Source organism: Globicephala melas, chromosome 19 (assembly GCF_963455315.2).
Source record: "Globicephala melas chromosome 19, mGloMel1.2, whole genome shotgun sequence".
In the NCBI taxonomy this organism is placed as follows: domain Eukaryota; kingdom Metazoa; phylum Chordata; class Mammalia; order Artiodactyla; family Delphinidae; genus Globicephala; species Globicephala melas.
In genome coordinates, this window is record NC_083332.1 from 43,710,823 (window position 1) to 43,723,795 (window position 12,973).

General features: G+C 56.1%; 2 protein-coding genes across 5 annotated transcripts in view; one reads left to right on the plus strand and one right to left on the minus strand.

Annotated features, from left to right (window-relative positions):
- The first annotated feature begins 122 nt into the window (after positions 1-122).
- PLEKHG4 (pleckstrin homology and RhoGEF domain containing G4) lies at positions 123-8,229 on the plus strand. 4 transcript variants are annotated; one of them, XM_060289283.1, is made up of 21 exons: positions 123-1,086; positions 1,229-1,324; positions 1,400-1,523; positions 1,613-1,706; positions 1,793-1,867; positions 1,951-2,067; positions 2,225-2,323; positions 2,417-2,565; positions 2,718-2,856; positions 2,951-3,067; positions 3,242-3,424; positions 3,680-4,182; positions 4,258-4,504; positions 5,225-5,314; positions 5,397-5,618; positions 5,712-5,882; positions 5,958-6,135; positions 6,511-6,627; positions 6,774-7,010; positions 7,098-7,213; positions 7,385-8,229. In XM_060289283.1, exons 1-21 carry the CDS (start codon positions 582-584, stop codon positions 7,388-7,390), a joined length of 3,585 nt encoding a protein of 1,194 aa, XP_060145266.1. In that variant the 5' UTR covers positions 123-581; the 3' UTR covers positions 7,391-8,229. The 4 variants fall into 4 exon arrangements, with proteins under 4 accessions (XP_060145266.1, XP_060145269.1, XP_060145268.1 ...); XM_060289284.1 differs by having other exon boundaries at positions 651-777; positions 926-1,086; positions 7,098-8,229; XM_060289286.1 differs by lacking the exons at positions 5,958-6,135; positions 7,098-7,213; positions 7,385-8,229 and having other exon boundaries at positions 6,774-6,887.
- Positions 7,990-12,973, minus strand: part of KCTD19 (potassium channel tetramerization domain containing 19) — a 32,254-nt gene continuing 27,270 nt past the window's right edge. The window contains exons 12-16 of the mRNA XM_070044244.1: positions 12,099-12,726; positions 9,924-10,115; positions 9,592-9,746; positions 9,158-9,259; positions 7,990-8,241 (exon numbers count right to left, since the gene is read on the minus strand). Of these exons, the coding sequence (XP_069900345.1) occupies positions 8,128-8,241; positions 9,158-9,259; positions 9,592-9,746; positions 9,924-10,115; positions 12,099-12,726 (1,191 nt within the window). The 3' untranslated portion in view covers positions 7,990-8,127. The remainder of the gene's footprint in view (positions 8,242-9,157; positions 9,260-9,591; positions 9,747-9,923; positions 10,116-12,098; positions 12,727-12,973) is intronic.

Here is a 12,973-nt window from a genome sequence, read left to right on the forward strand (position 1 = left end):
GCGGTGTGGTACGTTCGAGGGCTCTGGCTGCCTGGCCTCCCGGGTTCGGGGTTCCCCTCGGCGCGTACCCCGGGTGTGAGCGCGGCGGGCGGGCGGGCGAGCGAGGGAGCGGACGCGCGAGTCCCCGGGTGGTGGGGGGAGGGGGGCGCCAGGGTCGGCTGGGCCCACGGGAGCGCGAGCACGAGGCAACGCTCCGCCCACCCCGTGAGCGTCCCACCTGCGTAGGCCCGCCCAGCGTGGCGGCAAGTGAGCGTTCGAGCTTGGGGCGCTCCCGGCGAAGGCCCAAGTGAGCGTGGACCCGCGAGCCGTGAGCTGGAGGGAGAGACACCGGCTCTTCTCCCCGCTCCTCAGGCCTGAACTGTGGCACTGACCGCGTTCCCTGAGCCGAGCACCAAGACTGGCACAGCCGAGCACCAAGACTGGCACCTCCTACGGCCTAGTGCCTTCTACCTGCATCGCCCGCTCAGCCCTACCCGACCATCTTCAACCTGTTTCCTGGATGAGCTGAGGCCTCAGTTCACACCGAGGGCTTAGCTCCTCTGCCACTTGCTGGGAGTAGGCCCACCCTTAAGGAAGGGGTGATGGAAGGGCCCCTGGAGGATGGGGATGAGTCGTCAGCCTCCCAGGGCCACGCCACCGACTGGAGGTTTGCTGTGTGCAGTTTCAGAGATGCCTGGGATGAGGGGGAAGCTGCTCTCCAGATGCAGGACCCCAATCCTCCGAGCCCACCAGCAGGGGCAGCCCAGGGGGAAGGGCTACAGGGCAGCCCTCTGCCTGGTGAGCTTCAGTCAACTCCAGGACAGAAGGTTGCAGATGGGTCGGGGGATGGCCAGAGGGGTGTATTAGGAGGTTCCTTAGTCCAGCGGGAGGAACCAGCCTCCTCTGGAATGGAGATCCTCCTATGCCCAATGTTCTCCCACCTTAGTCTGGCACAGGGTGAGAATGACAGCCAAGGAGGAGGCTTGGCAGGGGACTCAGTTTCAGGCAGGGCAATGCCAATCCGCTTGGACCCTGAAGGGTTGGACAGTGACCCTGTGAACCTCGGGGATCTTTTATCTGAGACATCATCAGAGCTACTGGAGGCAGGTAAGGAAGGAAAGTCTTGGAAGGGAGTGAGGGTACCTGGATGTGGGGAGGCCTCTGACTCTACTTAGGCTAAAGCCCAAGTTCACGTAGGGGTCTCTGGGTAAATGGCCCAATGTAGACCCAAGCCATTTTCCTTCCCAAGACCCCAACGGATCCAGGCTCCTTAAGTCCACTGACTGCCTCCTGGCCCAAGACCTCGCCTGGGAGCTGCTTGCCAGTGGCCTGGCTGCCCTGCCAGGTAACTGGGAGACACTAGAGGCAGAAGAGGTGGGGTGACTTGATTGTGCAGGTGTTCACTGCCTTCTCTGCACAGGCACTCGGGATGTAGAAGGCAGGGCAGTGCTGCTTCTGAGTGCCCATAACCTGGCCTGGCTTCACCCCAAGTGCAGCAGCCATGAACTCATCCGCCTCCTGCTCTACCTGCGAAGCATCCCCAGGTTGCGGGGTGGAGGTTGGGGGACAGAACCTGAGCAAGGGGATGGCAGGGTTGTGGAAACAGATACTGAACCAAAGCCTGCTCCTTTAGGCCCAAAGTACAGGCCCTGGGACTGACCGTGTTAGTGGACGCCCGAATTTGTTCCCCAATCTCTTCCCTCTTCTGGGGGCTCAGCCAGCTGCAAGTGAGTACAGGATTATAGCTCTCCTCTTCCCCCCCACAACCCTTTTTATAGGGTTAGGAGCAGGGCTGAGCTCAGATTCCTTGCAGGAAGCAGCCCCAGGGTCGGTGCACCAGGTGCTGCTAATAGGAAAGATGCCTCAGGAGGTGCCTTCAGGGCTGCAGGTAGGGACTGAGCCATTTGGCCAGGGTGGAGGTGGGGCACTTCCCCACCAGGCCTGAGTCCACTACATCTTCTTTTTCTGCAGTTAGAGCAGCTGTCCTCTGATCAGAGCCTGCTGACCCACATCTCCACCTCGGGGTTGCCCACTTCACTAGGAGGAGGCCTGCCTTACTGCCACCAGGCCTGGCTGGGCTTCCGGATGGTCAGTGCACTGGGTGGGGCATAGGGTGGGTAGGCAGGCAATCTGGCCAGCAGAGGAGGCTCCCCTGGGCTGGCTTGAGCAGTGCAGTGGCCTGGGATCCAAGATGCCTGGGACTAGCACTGTGCACTGCCCTGGTCATGCCTGCCTCTGCTCACAGCGTCTGGAAACCCTACAGCAGAGCTGCCAGGTGCTTTGTGCCCTGCTCCAGGGGGCCATTGAGAGCATGAAGGCTGTGCCCCAGCCCATGGAGTCTGGGGTGAGTGTCTCCTTTCAGCACCTCCCCCAATGCTCCCTATCTTCTTCCTCTTCTCCCATGCACACCTCCACTGCTTGTTGCCCTTAATCACAGGAAGTCGGTCGGCTGCTGCAGCAGGCACGGGTCCTGATGCAGCATGTGCTAGACTCACCTCAGTTGGCATGGCTACAGTGCCAGGGAGCCTTGGAGCTGGCATGGCTGAAGCAGGAGGTTCCAGAGGTGACCCTGAGCCCAGACTACAGGTAGGTGCAAGCCCAAATCTTTCCCCAGCCCACCATATCCCATGCCAAGGACTCAGTGGCTGGCTCAGAACCAGCCAGGATTGTGGTCCTAGGACAGGGTGGAGTGGAGCTAGGCACTCAGCAGGGGCGTTAAGACATGTACCATGCACCAGGCCTGCAGTGGACGAGGTTGAGGAGCTGTATGGTCGTGTGGATGGATTGCTGCACCAACTGACCCTGCAGAGTAACCAGCGAGTACAAGCACTGGAGTTGGTCCAGATGCTGGAGGCCCAGGAGGGGGAGCTGCACCAGGTGAGAACTGTCTGCCCAGGTGGGCGTCACCTTTCGTCTCAAGCATCTCCCCCACCCCACAGCAGCTCTCTTTTCTTTCTTTGTACTCCTCCAGATTGAAGTGTGGTTACAGCAGGTGGGTTGGCCAGCACTTGAGGAGCCAAGGGAACCCTCATTGGACATGCTGCTTCAGGCCCAAGGCCCTTTTGGGGACCTGGACCGAATTGCCCAGGTGAGTTTAGTTACTTGTTCATTGAGCACGGAGAGAGAGGGGAATGGGTTGGGGGTGGAGGGAAGGTCTTCACAGAAGTGACTGATGAGGACATGTAGACATCTGTGGAAAAGACCAGGGCTCGCGGGCTGCACTACCAGGCCCGGGCTTGGTGAGCCCAGTCTCTGTCTCCAGGAGCAGGTCAGGCGAGGGGAGAAACTTCTGCAGCCACTGGTTGGCTGGGATGCGGCTGAACTGGGCCCCGCTGGGGCCCGCTTTCTGACCCTGCAAGCCCAGCTGACTGACTTCTGTAGGGCTTTAGCCCAGCGGCGGCAGCGGCTGGCGGATGCTGAGAGGCTGTTGCAGCTCTTCAGGCAGGTGGGTGAGGGGTCCCACCCCTGGCTCCAGGCGGTCAGTGAAGCCAGAGGGGCGGCTGCTCGGCTCTACGACAGCTTGGGCTTTGTTGTATACCTTGCCTGTTTTCTTTTCTTGTCTTCAGTCTGACCCCAAAATCCTACCACTGAGGATGCAGCCTGGGGCCAACATTCTGTGGGGATGGGGGGAGGTAGAGGAGAAGGCTCAGCAGTCTTGGTGGGATCCTTCCTCAATGCCTATCTGGCTTTGGTGTTGCAGGCCTTGATGTGGGCTGAGGAGGGGCAGCGGGTGTTGGCAGAGCTGGAACAGGAACGCCCAGGGGTTGTGCTGCAACGGCTGCAGTTGCATTGGACCAAGCATCCTGACTTGCCTCCTGCCCACTTCCGAAAGATGTGGGCTCTAGCCACAGGGCTGGGATCTGAGGGTATCCGCCAGGAGTGCCGCTGGGCCTGGGCGCGGTGCCAGGACACCTGGCTGGCCCTGGACCAGAAGTTGGAAGCTGCTGTGAAGCCATCACTGACAGGTAGCACAGCTAGCTTGTGTGTCAGCCGGGTACTGGCTGTACCTCCTTCCCCTCCCCTGAGGAAGGCATACAGCCTTGATCGGAATCTGGGACTGAGTCTCAGAGAATCTGCCCACCATTGCCACCATGAGGCCATTGTGGCTGCCTGCCACAGACCAGAGGCTGGAGTTGGTGCCCAGTCAGGGTCATGCCCCACCATGCCTCCGCCAGGTGGCTCTGAACCCAGGAGTCCCAACAGGTAGGCAGTGAGCAGGGCGGGGAGGGCAGTGTGGCAGGGCAGATGTCTTGGGTCCTGATTCCACCTACCTGGTAGACTCCATCTGGTGCTGGCGGAGATGGTGGCTACAGAGCGGGAGTATGTCCGTGCTCTTGACTATACCATGGAGAACTATTTCCCCGAGCTGGATCGCCCTGATGTGCCCCAGGGCCTCCGTGGCCAGCGCGCCCACCTCTTTGGCAACCTGGAGAAGCTGCGGGACTTCCACCGCCATTTCTTCTTGCGTGAGCTGGAGGCCTGTACCCAGCACCCACCCCGGGTGGCCTATGCTTTCCTGCGCCATGTAAGCTCCTCAGGCCGTACAGGCCCTGGCTGATTCTGCCACATTCAACAGAGAGCTACTGGGCACGTGCTTGGGGTCAGGCCCTGTGATGGGTACAGCTATGAGCAGGACCAACCGGTCCCTGTTTTTCAGGGTGCTCTTAGTTTAGCAGAGGAGATATAAAAGTAAAAAAGATAATTCCATGTTATAGTTGAGGTTGGGGGGAAAAATGGGATAGATAGGTGATTGTGAGTTAGCAGCAAGGCAGAGGTATCCCCTTTAGAGAGAGCAATTAGAGAGGCCGCTTAGAGGAGCTGATGTTTGAGCTAAGGCCAGAGGGAGGGGCTGCAGTCAGAGCATTCCACCCAGAGGAAAGATCAAGTGCAAAGCCCTGGGCAGGAGAGAGGCCCAGTGGTCAAGGAAGAGAGAAGTCAGTGTAGCATAGTGTAGTGAGCAAGGGAAGGTGTAGTCTGAGGTGAGGTGAGATTAGAGCACTGCCCTCAGAGCTGTGGGAGCAGCAAAGCTGTATGCGGGACTTCTTCCCCAGAGGGCCTGAGGGCAAGCCCCTCTCCACACAGTGTCTCTTGCCAGATCACCCGTCATTCAAAGCAGGGCACATTGGCTCTGTGTGGGGAGGCCTCCTTGGGACCTTTAGGCATTTTGATCCTCCCAAACTGAGAGTGGTTTGGCGCCCTTGGATGCTGGCCCATTTGCACCAGAGCAAGCTGTGTATCTTTGCAGAGGGTGCAGTTTGGGATGTACGCACTCTACAGCAAGAATAAACCATGCTCCGATGCCCTGATGACCAGCTACGGTCACATCTTTTTCAGGGTAGGTGAGCCTGAGACTAGTGGGAGGGGGGGATGGAGCAGGTAACCTGAAGCTCCCTGACGGTCTCTTACGCACCTGGCAGGACAAGCAGCAAGCACTGGGGGACCACTTGGACTTGGCCTCCTATCTGCTGAAGCCCATCCAGCGCATGAGCAAGTACACACTGCTGCTGCAAGAGCTGGCACGGGCCTGCGGGGGAACCGTGCCAGAGCTGAGTGCCCTGCGGGCTGCCCAGAGCCTCGTGCGCTTCCAGCTGCGACACGGCAATGACTTGCTAGCCATGGATGCCATCCAGGGCTGTGACGTGAGTCATCGCAGGCTGTGGTGGGCAGGGGCAGTGGGTGTGAAGGGAGGGGGTTAGAAGAGGCTGGGAACCCACTGGGCCCCAACTTGGCAGGTCAACCTCAAGGAACAGGGGCAGTTGGTCCGACAGGATGAGTTCACGGTGTGCTCTGGGCGCCACAAGTCCCTGCGTCGTGTTTTCCTCTTTGAGGAGCTGTTGCTTTTCAGCAAGCCTCGCCGAGGACCCAAAGGCATCGACACATTTGCCTACAAGCGCTCCTTCAAGGTAGGCCCACTCAACCCCTCCCTCTGCTCCCTGCACCCCCCAGTGCCTCACTAAGCTCCTTTCCTGGCCACACAGATGGCAGACCTTGGCCTCACTGAGTGCTCTGGGGATAGCAACCTGCGCTTTGAGGTCTGGTTTCGCCGTCGCAAGGCCAGGGACACCTTTGTGCTACAAGCTGCCAGCTTGGCCACGAAGCAGGCTTGGACAGCTGACATCTCCCGCCTGCTCTGGAGGCAGGCTGTCCACAACAAGGGTGGGTCCCTGCCCCATTTCACCCCACACTCCCCTCCTTGGAGAGCTTACATTGTCCCAGAGGGGCCCCAAGGAGGGCCTAGGGACCTGGAAATACTTGGGAGGGTGGAAAAGTCCCTCAGCAGCAGCCAGCACAGGGGAAAGAACGCCAAAGTCAGGCAGTCCTGCAGTCAGTCTCAGACTGTGCACACAGTATTAACCTCTGAGTGTCAGAGGCCTCATCTTTAAGAAGAGAATTATGACACCTCATGGGATTGTTGGGAAAGGCTCAGTGCACAGGACAATCTGCAGGCTGTGGGTGTACAGGAGAGACTAATATAAGGGGAAAGAGTGATAAAGGGCTGGGCTCATGTCCAGATGTCCACTCTCCACCCAGAGGTGCGCATGGCTGAGATGGTGTCCTTGGGTGTGGGGAACAAGGCCTTCCAGGACATCGCCCCCAGCAAAGAAGCTATCAACGACCGCACCGTCAACTATATCCTGAAGTGCCAAGGTAGCAGGCAGGCTGCAGGGGGTTGGGGTGAGGAGAGCTGCACAGGTGGCAACATGGACCTCTGTCAGCCCTAGCCTGCGCTCACCTCAGGACCTTGGCCCACCTGGGCTCTGGCCTGTCCCAACGTGACCCTCTTTCTCATACAGAAGTTCGCTCTCGGGCCTCCATTGCTGTGGCCCCATTTGACTATGACAGCCCTTACCTGGGGGCCTCAAGCTCCCTTTCTGGAGATCCTGCTTCTTGCTCTGTACTGGGGTCCCTCAACCTGCATCTGTACAGAGACCCAGCTGTTCTGGGCTTCCGCTGGCCCCTGTATTCCACCGGCTTCCCAGAGGAAGCAGTACTGGAGACTGAAGCTGAGCTGGGCAGCCAGCCATCTTTGAGTAGGTCTAGGCTTGGCCAGAGGCAGGAGGGCATGGCTTGGGGTCTGGGCCTCCTCTGCTGACAGCTCACCCAGTCTCCCTTATTAGTTCCTGAGGACTCAGAGGTCTCCTCCCAGTGCCCGTCAGCCAGTGGCTCCAGTGGCTCGGACAGCAGCTGTGTGTCAGGGCAGGCCCTGGGCAGGGGCCTGGAGGACTTGTCCTATGTGAGTTCCATTTAGCCTTATACCCACCAGCCCTTTCTCAGCCCTGCCTGGGCCTATGGCTGCCTTGCTTTTAGGTGGAAATGGGGGTGGTAGGTCAGAGCCATTCCTCAGAGACCCCACCTGGACCCCGAGCCAGGGAAATACATGTTCGTGCCTAGCTTTGCACCACAGGTCTGAGCCTGGGCTTGAAGGTGGGCCGTGGATCCAGGAGTTGCTAGATCCAAGGAACATCACCTCTCTCAAGATCTGCTATGACCAGGCCATGGGTGGCACCTGGGTCACTTCCAGCCCACATGCACAGCCCTGTCGACTACCCTTTCTGATGTCTGTGTCATTGGACAGATCAGCAGGGACCTCTCCAGGGGATGCTGGTTGCAGAGCCTAAATGAGCACCCTGATTCTGGGCCCCTGGCCTCATGTCCCCTTTTTCTCTCCCCATCTCCAGCTCCCACCCCAGTTGTTCCCACCCAGAACAGAGGGTGGGTGTTTGTTTCTATGCTGTAGGCTGGTGGGACATCTAGTGACTGGGCTGCCCCACCCCTCAGTAGGAATACAGGTGGGTTCCTAGCCACTGCTTCCCAACCCCTGGTCTCAAAGCCAAGCTCATCCCTGTTGGACTCTTACTCTTGCCTGCCCTGGCTCCCTAGGCCCAGGCCCTTCTTTCCTGGGTCAGTTTGGTTATATTGATTCAAAGCTTTTGAATAGATTTCAGTTTAAGATTATTTCACTGGTTGTAAGGTCTTTGGTGTCTCAGAGACTGAGTCCAGACCCTTGACTTGTGATTTATTCTTTGTTTATAATAAAAAATAAACTAACACACCCTTGGACGGGCACACACATTCTGGGGACATCCCTGGTTAAAATGAACCTTGGCGATGGGATGGGGTGTTTGTGGGGCAGCTTCTCTGGGCACCTTAGCCATCTTGTAAATACTTGCTCAGGAGAGAGTAAGAGACAGACCTCGACAGGCCCCTCTGGATGAGCAGGTCCACACAGCGGCCATATTTCCTGGCAAAAGGCAGCGTGAGCTGGAAGGAAAAGGCTGGTCTTATTCCTGACTTCCTGGCTGTGTGGATGGGGTCCTCCTATCTGGGTGGGGGCAGGGTCAAGGCAAGGCTACTTGATGCTGTTGAGCTCACTTCTGCCTAAAGGCGTCTCACAGACCTGTGGTTTCGAGTGGCTACCAGGGAACACAACAGAATGAATAGAGGGCCAATAGTGCATGTTTCCTGCCACTAGTTTTCCACTTTCTAGTCGTAGGTGCTGACTTCACTTTCCACTCAATAGACTAGACAGAGGATAGTAACTTGGCACTTTTGTGTTTATAGTGAAAGATGTTATAGTAATGTACTTGATTACAGAAATGCCAGATTAATGAAAAATTAGCTAAATCTTTTTCACCTACAATGTTAAAATAAAAATGTGAATCCTAAAATTATTTTAAGGAATCAAAAAACAAAAAACCTGAGTCATTCCTTTGCCCTTATTGAACATTTTCCTTTTCTTTGTAAAAACTGCTTTAAAGCAGCTTAAGTGTAAAAGGAATGTACAAAAGTACTGACATCATGGCTGAGTAGGTGAAGTTGGTATCAGTCATTGAAAACATCTATCTGACTCCCAGTAGTTTCTCGGATTTCAGCACCCCAAAACCTTGAGCTCGTAGAATGTGCTTCCCTGAGTATAGTCAGGGTTGTTAGTGATGAAGGCTAAATTGGTAAAATGGGAGGAAAACTACAAAAACCAGTGGCCTGAATATTGCTTTTTGACCACTCTAGACAGGTTAATTTCATCCATTGTTCCTCCCTCCCTGGGACCAGAGACTAGAGGTCTAGTTGCCTGTCTTGCCTTCTGGGCAGCACTGGCCTGGCCCTCATGCAGCAAGACAGTGTCCATCTGAGGCATCTGGAGGGTCGCCATTCCCAGTGGGGTGCAGGAGGCCCTCACCTCCACCCAGCTGTACAGATGTTCCTGGGTGTACCGGTCATCCTTGAAGCCAGTGATGGCCAGCAAGTCCACCACAAACTGCTTGGGGCTGATGTTCAGGGTCTGCCAGAAGAGCCCACAGTCAGGCAGGGCTGGGGGCAGCAGTGTGACACACATTTGCTCCCAGCCCCTCAGAGTGGGATGCAGAGCAGGGGCTTCCCTGGGCCTGCAGGAGCTGCAGAGGTCAGAGGATATTATCAGTTCAAACTGCCTCTTGGCCAAGGCTTGGCCCAGATGCTGCTGCCCTGTCTCCCTGTCCCTGCCCTTCTGCCCCTGATCTCTTCCCCTTACTCCCCTGACCCTGTATCTTGGCTTGCTTCCTCTTGCCTTGCCTACTTACCGTGGAGGCAAGGGAAAGTGGAGAAGGAACAAGGCCTAAGGCCTATCACACATACCCACAGCCGGTTGGCCAGGGAGACCACCTTGGCTGTGATGGCTTTGGGGTCCTTTTGCCTGATGGAATCCAGAATGATGTCAGTCAGGAAGCAGTGACATTTCTGTGCGTAAAACATCTCTTCCCAGGACAGAGAGAAACTCAGGAAAGTCACCTCTGTGGAAGAGAGAGTGGATGTGGCCACATCTGCCACGGCTAGAGCCTTAGAGCCAGCCCGGAGTAAGGGAGAGGTGTAGGGCTTCCAAGGGAGACTGTATCCCTGAAGTACCCTGGGTGAGGGCTCAGGCATCTCCGCAAGGAAGTGCAGGGCCAGGCATGGCTCCAGAGCCTTACCTCGGGGCTGGGGGCTGGCTGTGGGTGGCATGTGTGTGAGGTTGTCCATCTGTGTGGTATAGATGATGCTGTCCTCAAAGAACATGCAGGAGCCATCACTACCCACCACGGGGGGGTGGGTCACTTTGAGGATGACCCCTGTGCTGTCCACCTCACTGGCCTCAGGCAGAGACTGCTCAGGGGCAGGACTTTCTGTGAAAACAACACGGGGAGAGGGCCCTCCTTAAGCCACCTCAGAGCCCAAGCAGGGAGGAGACCTCTGGCAACAGACCAGTACAGTCAGTCACGAGCCTTTGCCTCCAGCTTCTCAGAAGTGGTACCCTGGGCTGGCAGGGGCATGTTCTGGCTCTCCTCTCTACATTGCCCTTGAATCACTGCAAGCCAAATCCTGAATTTCAGAACTCCAAGGAACTTTCCAAATCCTCTGTTGAACTAGGACTGGTAGTAAATAGAGCTGATAATAACCCAGCTGGGGACTGGAAATCTTAGTAAAATTATGAGAGGAGGTTTTGTGGGGAGTTGCTGATGCATATCCATTCTGACGAATACGCTTGAGGGACTTCCCTGGTGGCACAGTGGTTAAGAATCTGCCTGCCAATGCAGGGGACACAGGTTTGATTCCTGCTCTGGGAAGATCCCATGTGCCGCAGAGCAACTAAGCCCGCGTGCCACAACTACTCCGCCTGCGCTCTAGAGCCCTCGAGCCACAACTACTGAAGCCCACGTACCTAGAGCCCATGCTCCGCAACAACAGAAGCCACCGCAATGAGAAGCCCAGCCACTGCAATGAAGAGTAGCCCCCGCTCACTACAACTAGAGAAAGCCCGTGCACAGTAACAAAGACCCAACGCAGCCAAAAATAAATAAATAAATTTATTTAAAAAAAAAAAAGAATCCGCCTGCGCATGCAGGGGACATGGGTTCGATCCCTGTTCCGGGAAAATCCCACATGCTGTGGAGCAGCTAAGCCTGTGCGCCACAACTACTGAGTCTGTGCTCTAGAGCCCTCAAGCCACAACTACTGAGCCCGCGTGCTGCAACTCCTGAAGCCCATGGTCCTAGAGCCCATGCTCCACAACAAGAGAAGCCACCACAATGAGAAAGCCTGCACACTGCAATTAAGAGTAGCCCCAGCTTGCCACGACTAGAGAAAGCTCGTGTGCAGCAACAAAGACCAGCACAGCCAAAAATAAATTAAAAAAAATATGCTTGAGAAACCAACTTGGGGCTCACAGGTGGGGCCCAAGGAGACCCCTCCAAGCAGGGCCTGAGCCACTAAAAGGGAAAATGACAGAATACTGTAGGAAGGACTTTGAAGGTGCAGAGGAAACAGTCCGTCATAGCAGTTCTCAGCTCACTTCCCTGGGCTGCTCCACACTTCCCCACCACACACACACCTGTCTATTCAGCCCAGTCCCCATATACCCTCCTGTCTTCTGGACTTCTCCCCTTGGATGTCCATCAGTACCTCACATGCAATGTGTCATCTTCCCCAAGTCCTACTTCTCTTGTCCTTCCTACCTCAGTAACCATCCACCCCCTTGCAATCACCCAAACCAGAAACCTGCCCCCTCCTTGGCCTGATACTTTCCTGCTTCTTCCAACTGCCTAACTTGTTTCATCTAGAATGATCTTGGCATTTCTAACACGTATCCTCCTGCTGCTGCATTTCCTCTGCCCTGGAACAAACTTTCTAAATGCACACCTGACTGCTTGCTTCCTTGTTTAGAATGCTTCAGTGGCTGTCCGCTCCCCTTAGGATCAGAACAAACTGCTAGGTCCTGAACCTGACCCACAAGACCTGCCCTGATTTCCTTATGTCTTCAGCCTTATCTCTTTATCACTTCATGTGAAGCCTGGTCTCCAGCTGCTAGACGCATGACTTGTGTTTCCTCAAGCACCCAAGGCTTCTCCTTCTTTCCCCTGCTGACTCCTCAGCCCCCAACCCTTCTCTGTGCTCCTATCACTTTATAGGCACTTCCTCCCATATGCCTCAAGTAGTTTCTCAAGCCTTCAAGTCATGCCAGTGTGCCTGTCATTTCTGGGTCTTCTGCTTGGCATCAGTGAGTGCAGAGCTCTAGTCCCCCTTAATCACTGACTCGCTCTGTGGTCTTGGCCAAGGTTTGCCTTCTCTGTTGTAAATGAGAATTAGGTCAAGGATGGGACAGGACTCACCTCTCTCCTTTGGGCTCTGCTTGCCCCAGTCCTTCAAGGTGACAGCTCTTTTCATGGGGAAGTATGGCTTAAAGGTTGGCTCTGGCTCCTTGTCTTTGGTTCCAGCTCCAGCCCCTGCCTGTGGGCCTGGGTCCTTCTCTGAGGCTGTGTAATGGCCTTTCCAGGAAGCTGAGGTGCTGGGCTGGGAAACAGCCTCACCTCCTGAGGGGAGCTTCAGGGTGGCTTCCTCCAAGGAGCTGCTCGGGGGGCCTGGCAGTGGCTGGAATTCCCATTGTTTGCAATTGACCATGTCCCATTCCCTTACCAGGGAGATGAGTTTTTGCATGGGGGTGACAGGAGGGTCTTTGCTTTCAGATTTCTGTGTGAGGTTGACTGTGGTACACTTCTTCTTGGGAGGACTCTCAGGGTGGGCCCCCCAGTGTCTAGGGTTGGCACATAGACCAGGACAGTGTGAGTATGTGCTGGGATTACCCGCCCTCTTGGCACCTCGGCATAGGGACACCTGGATTGTCCGGAAGTACTGCTCAGCCTCCTCTATCTGGCTGGACCTGGCCAGGGTCCCCTTGGCCTTGTTCCGTGGAGTCCTGTCACTGCAGTCTTGGAACTCCATAGGTATGCAAGCTGTGGTCTGGAGAGGGAGGGCACAGCAGCTCTGGGCATTTTGTGCTTCCACATCGAAGCCTTACCCAAGATCTCATAAGCTGGGTCTCTAAGACTTCACTTGCTTACCCAGAACAATCCCATCCCCCACATGGGTCTTACATTTGATATTTGCTCAGTCTGAGTGGGGGTGGTACCAGCCCAGGGTCCTTTCACACACCAAAGGGACCTATCAGCATCCCAGGCCACAGGCAGCCAGCATTTCCTGGTGTCTC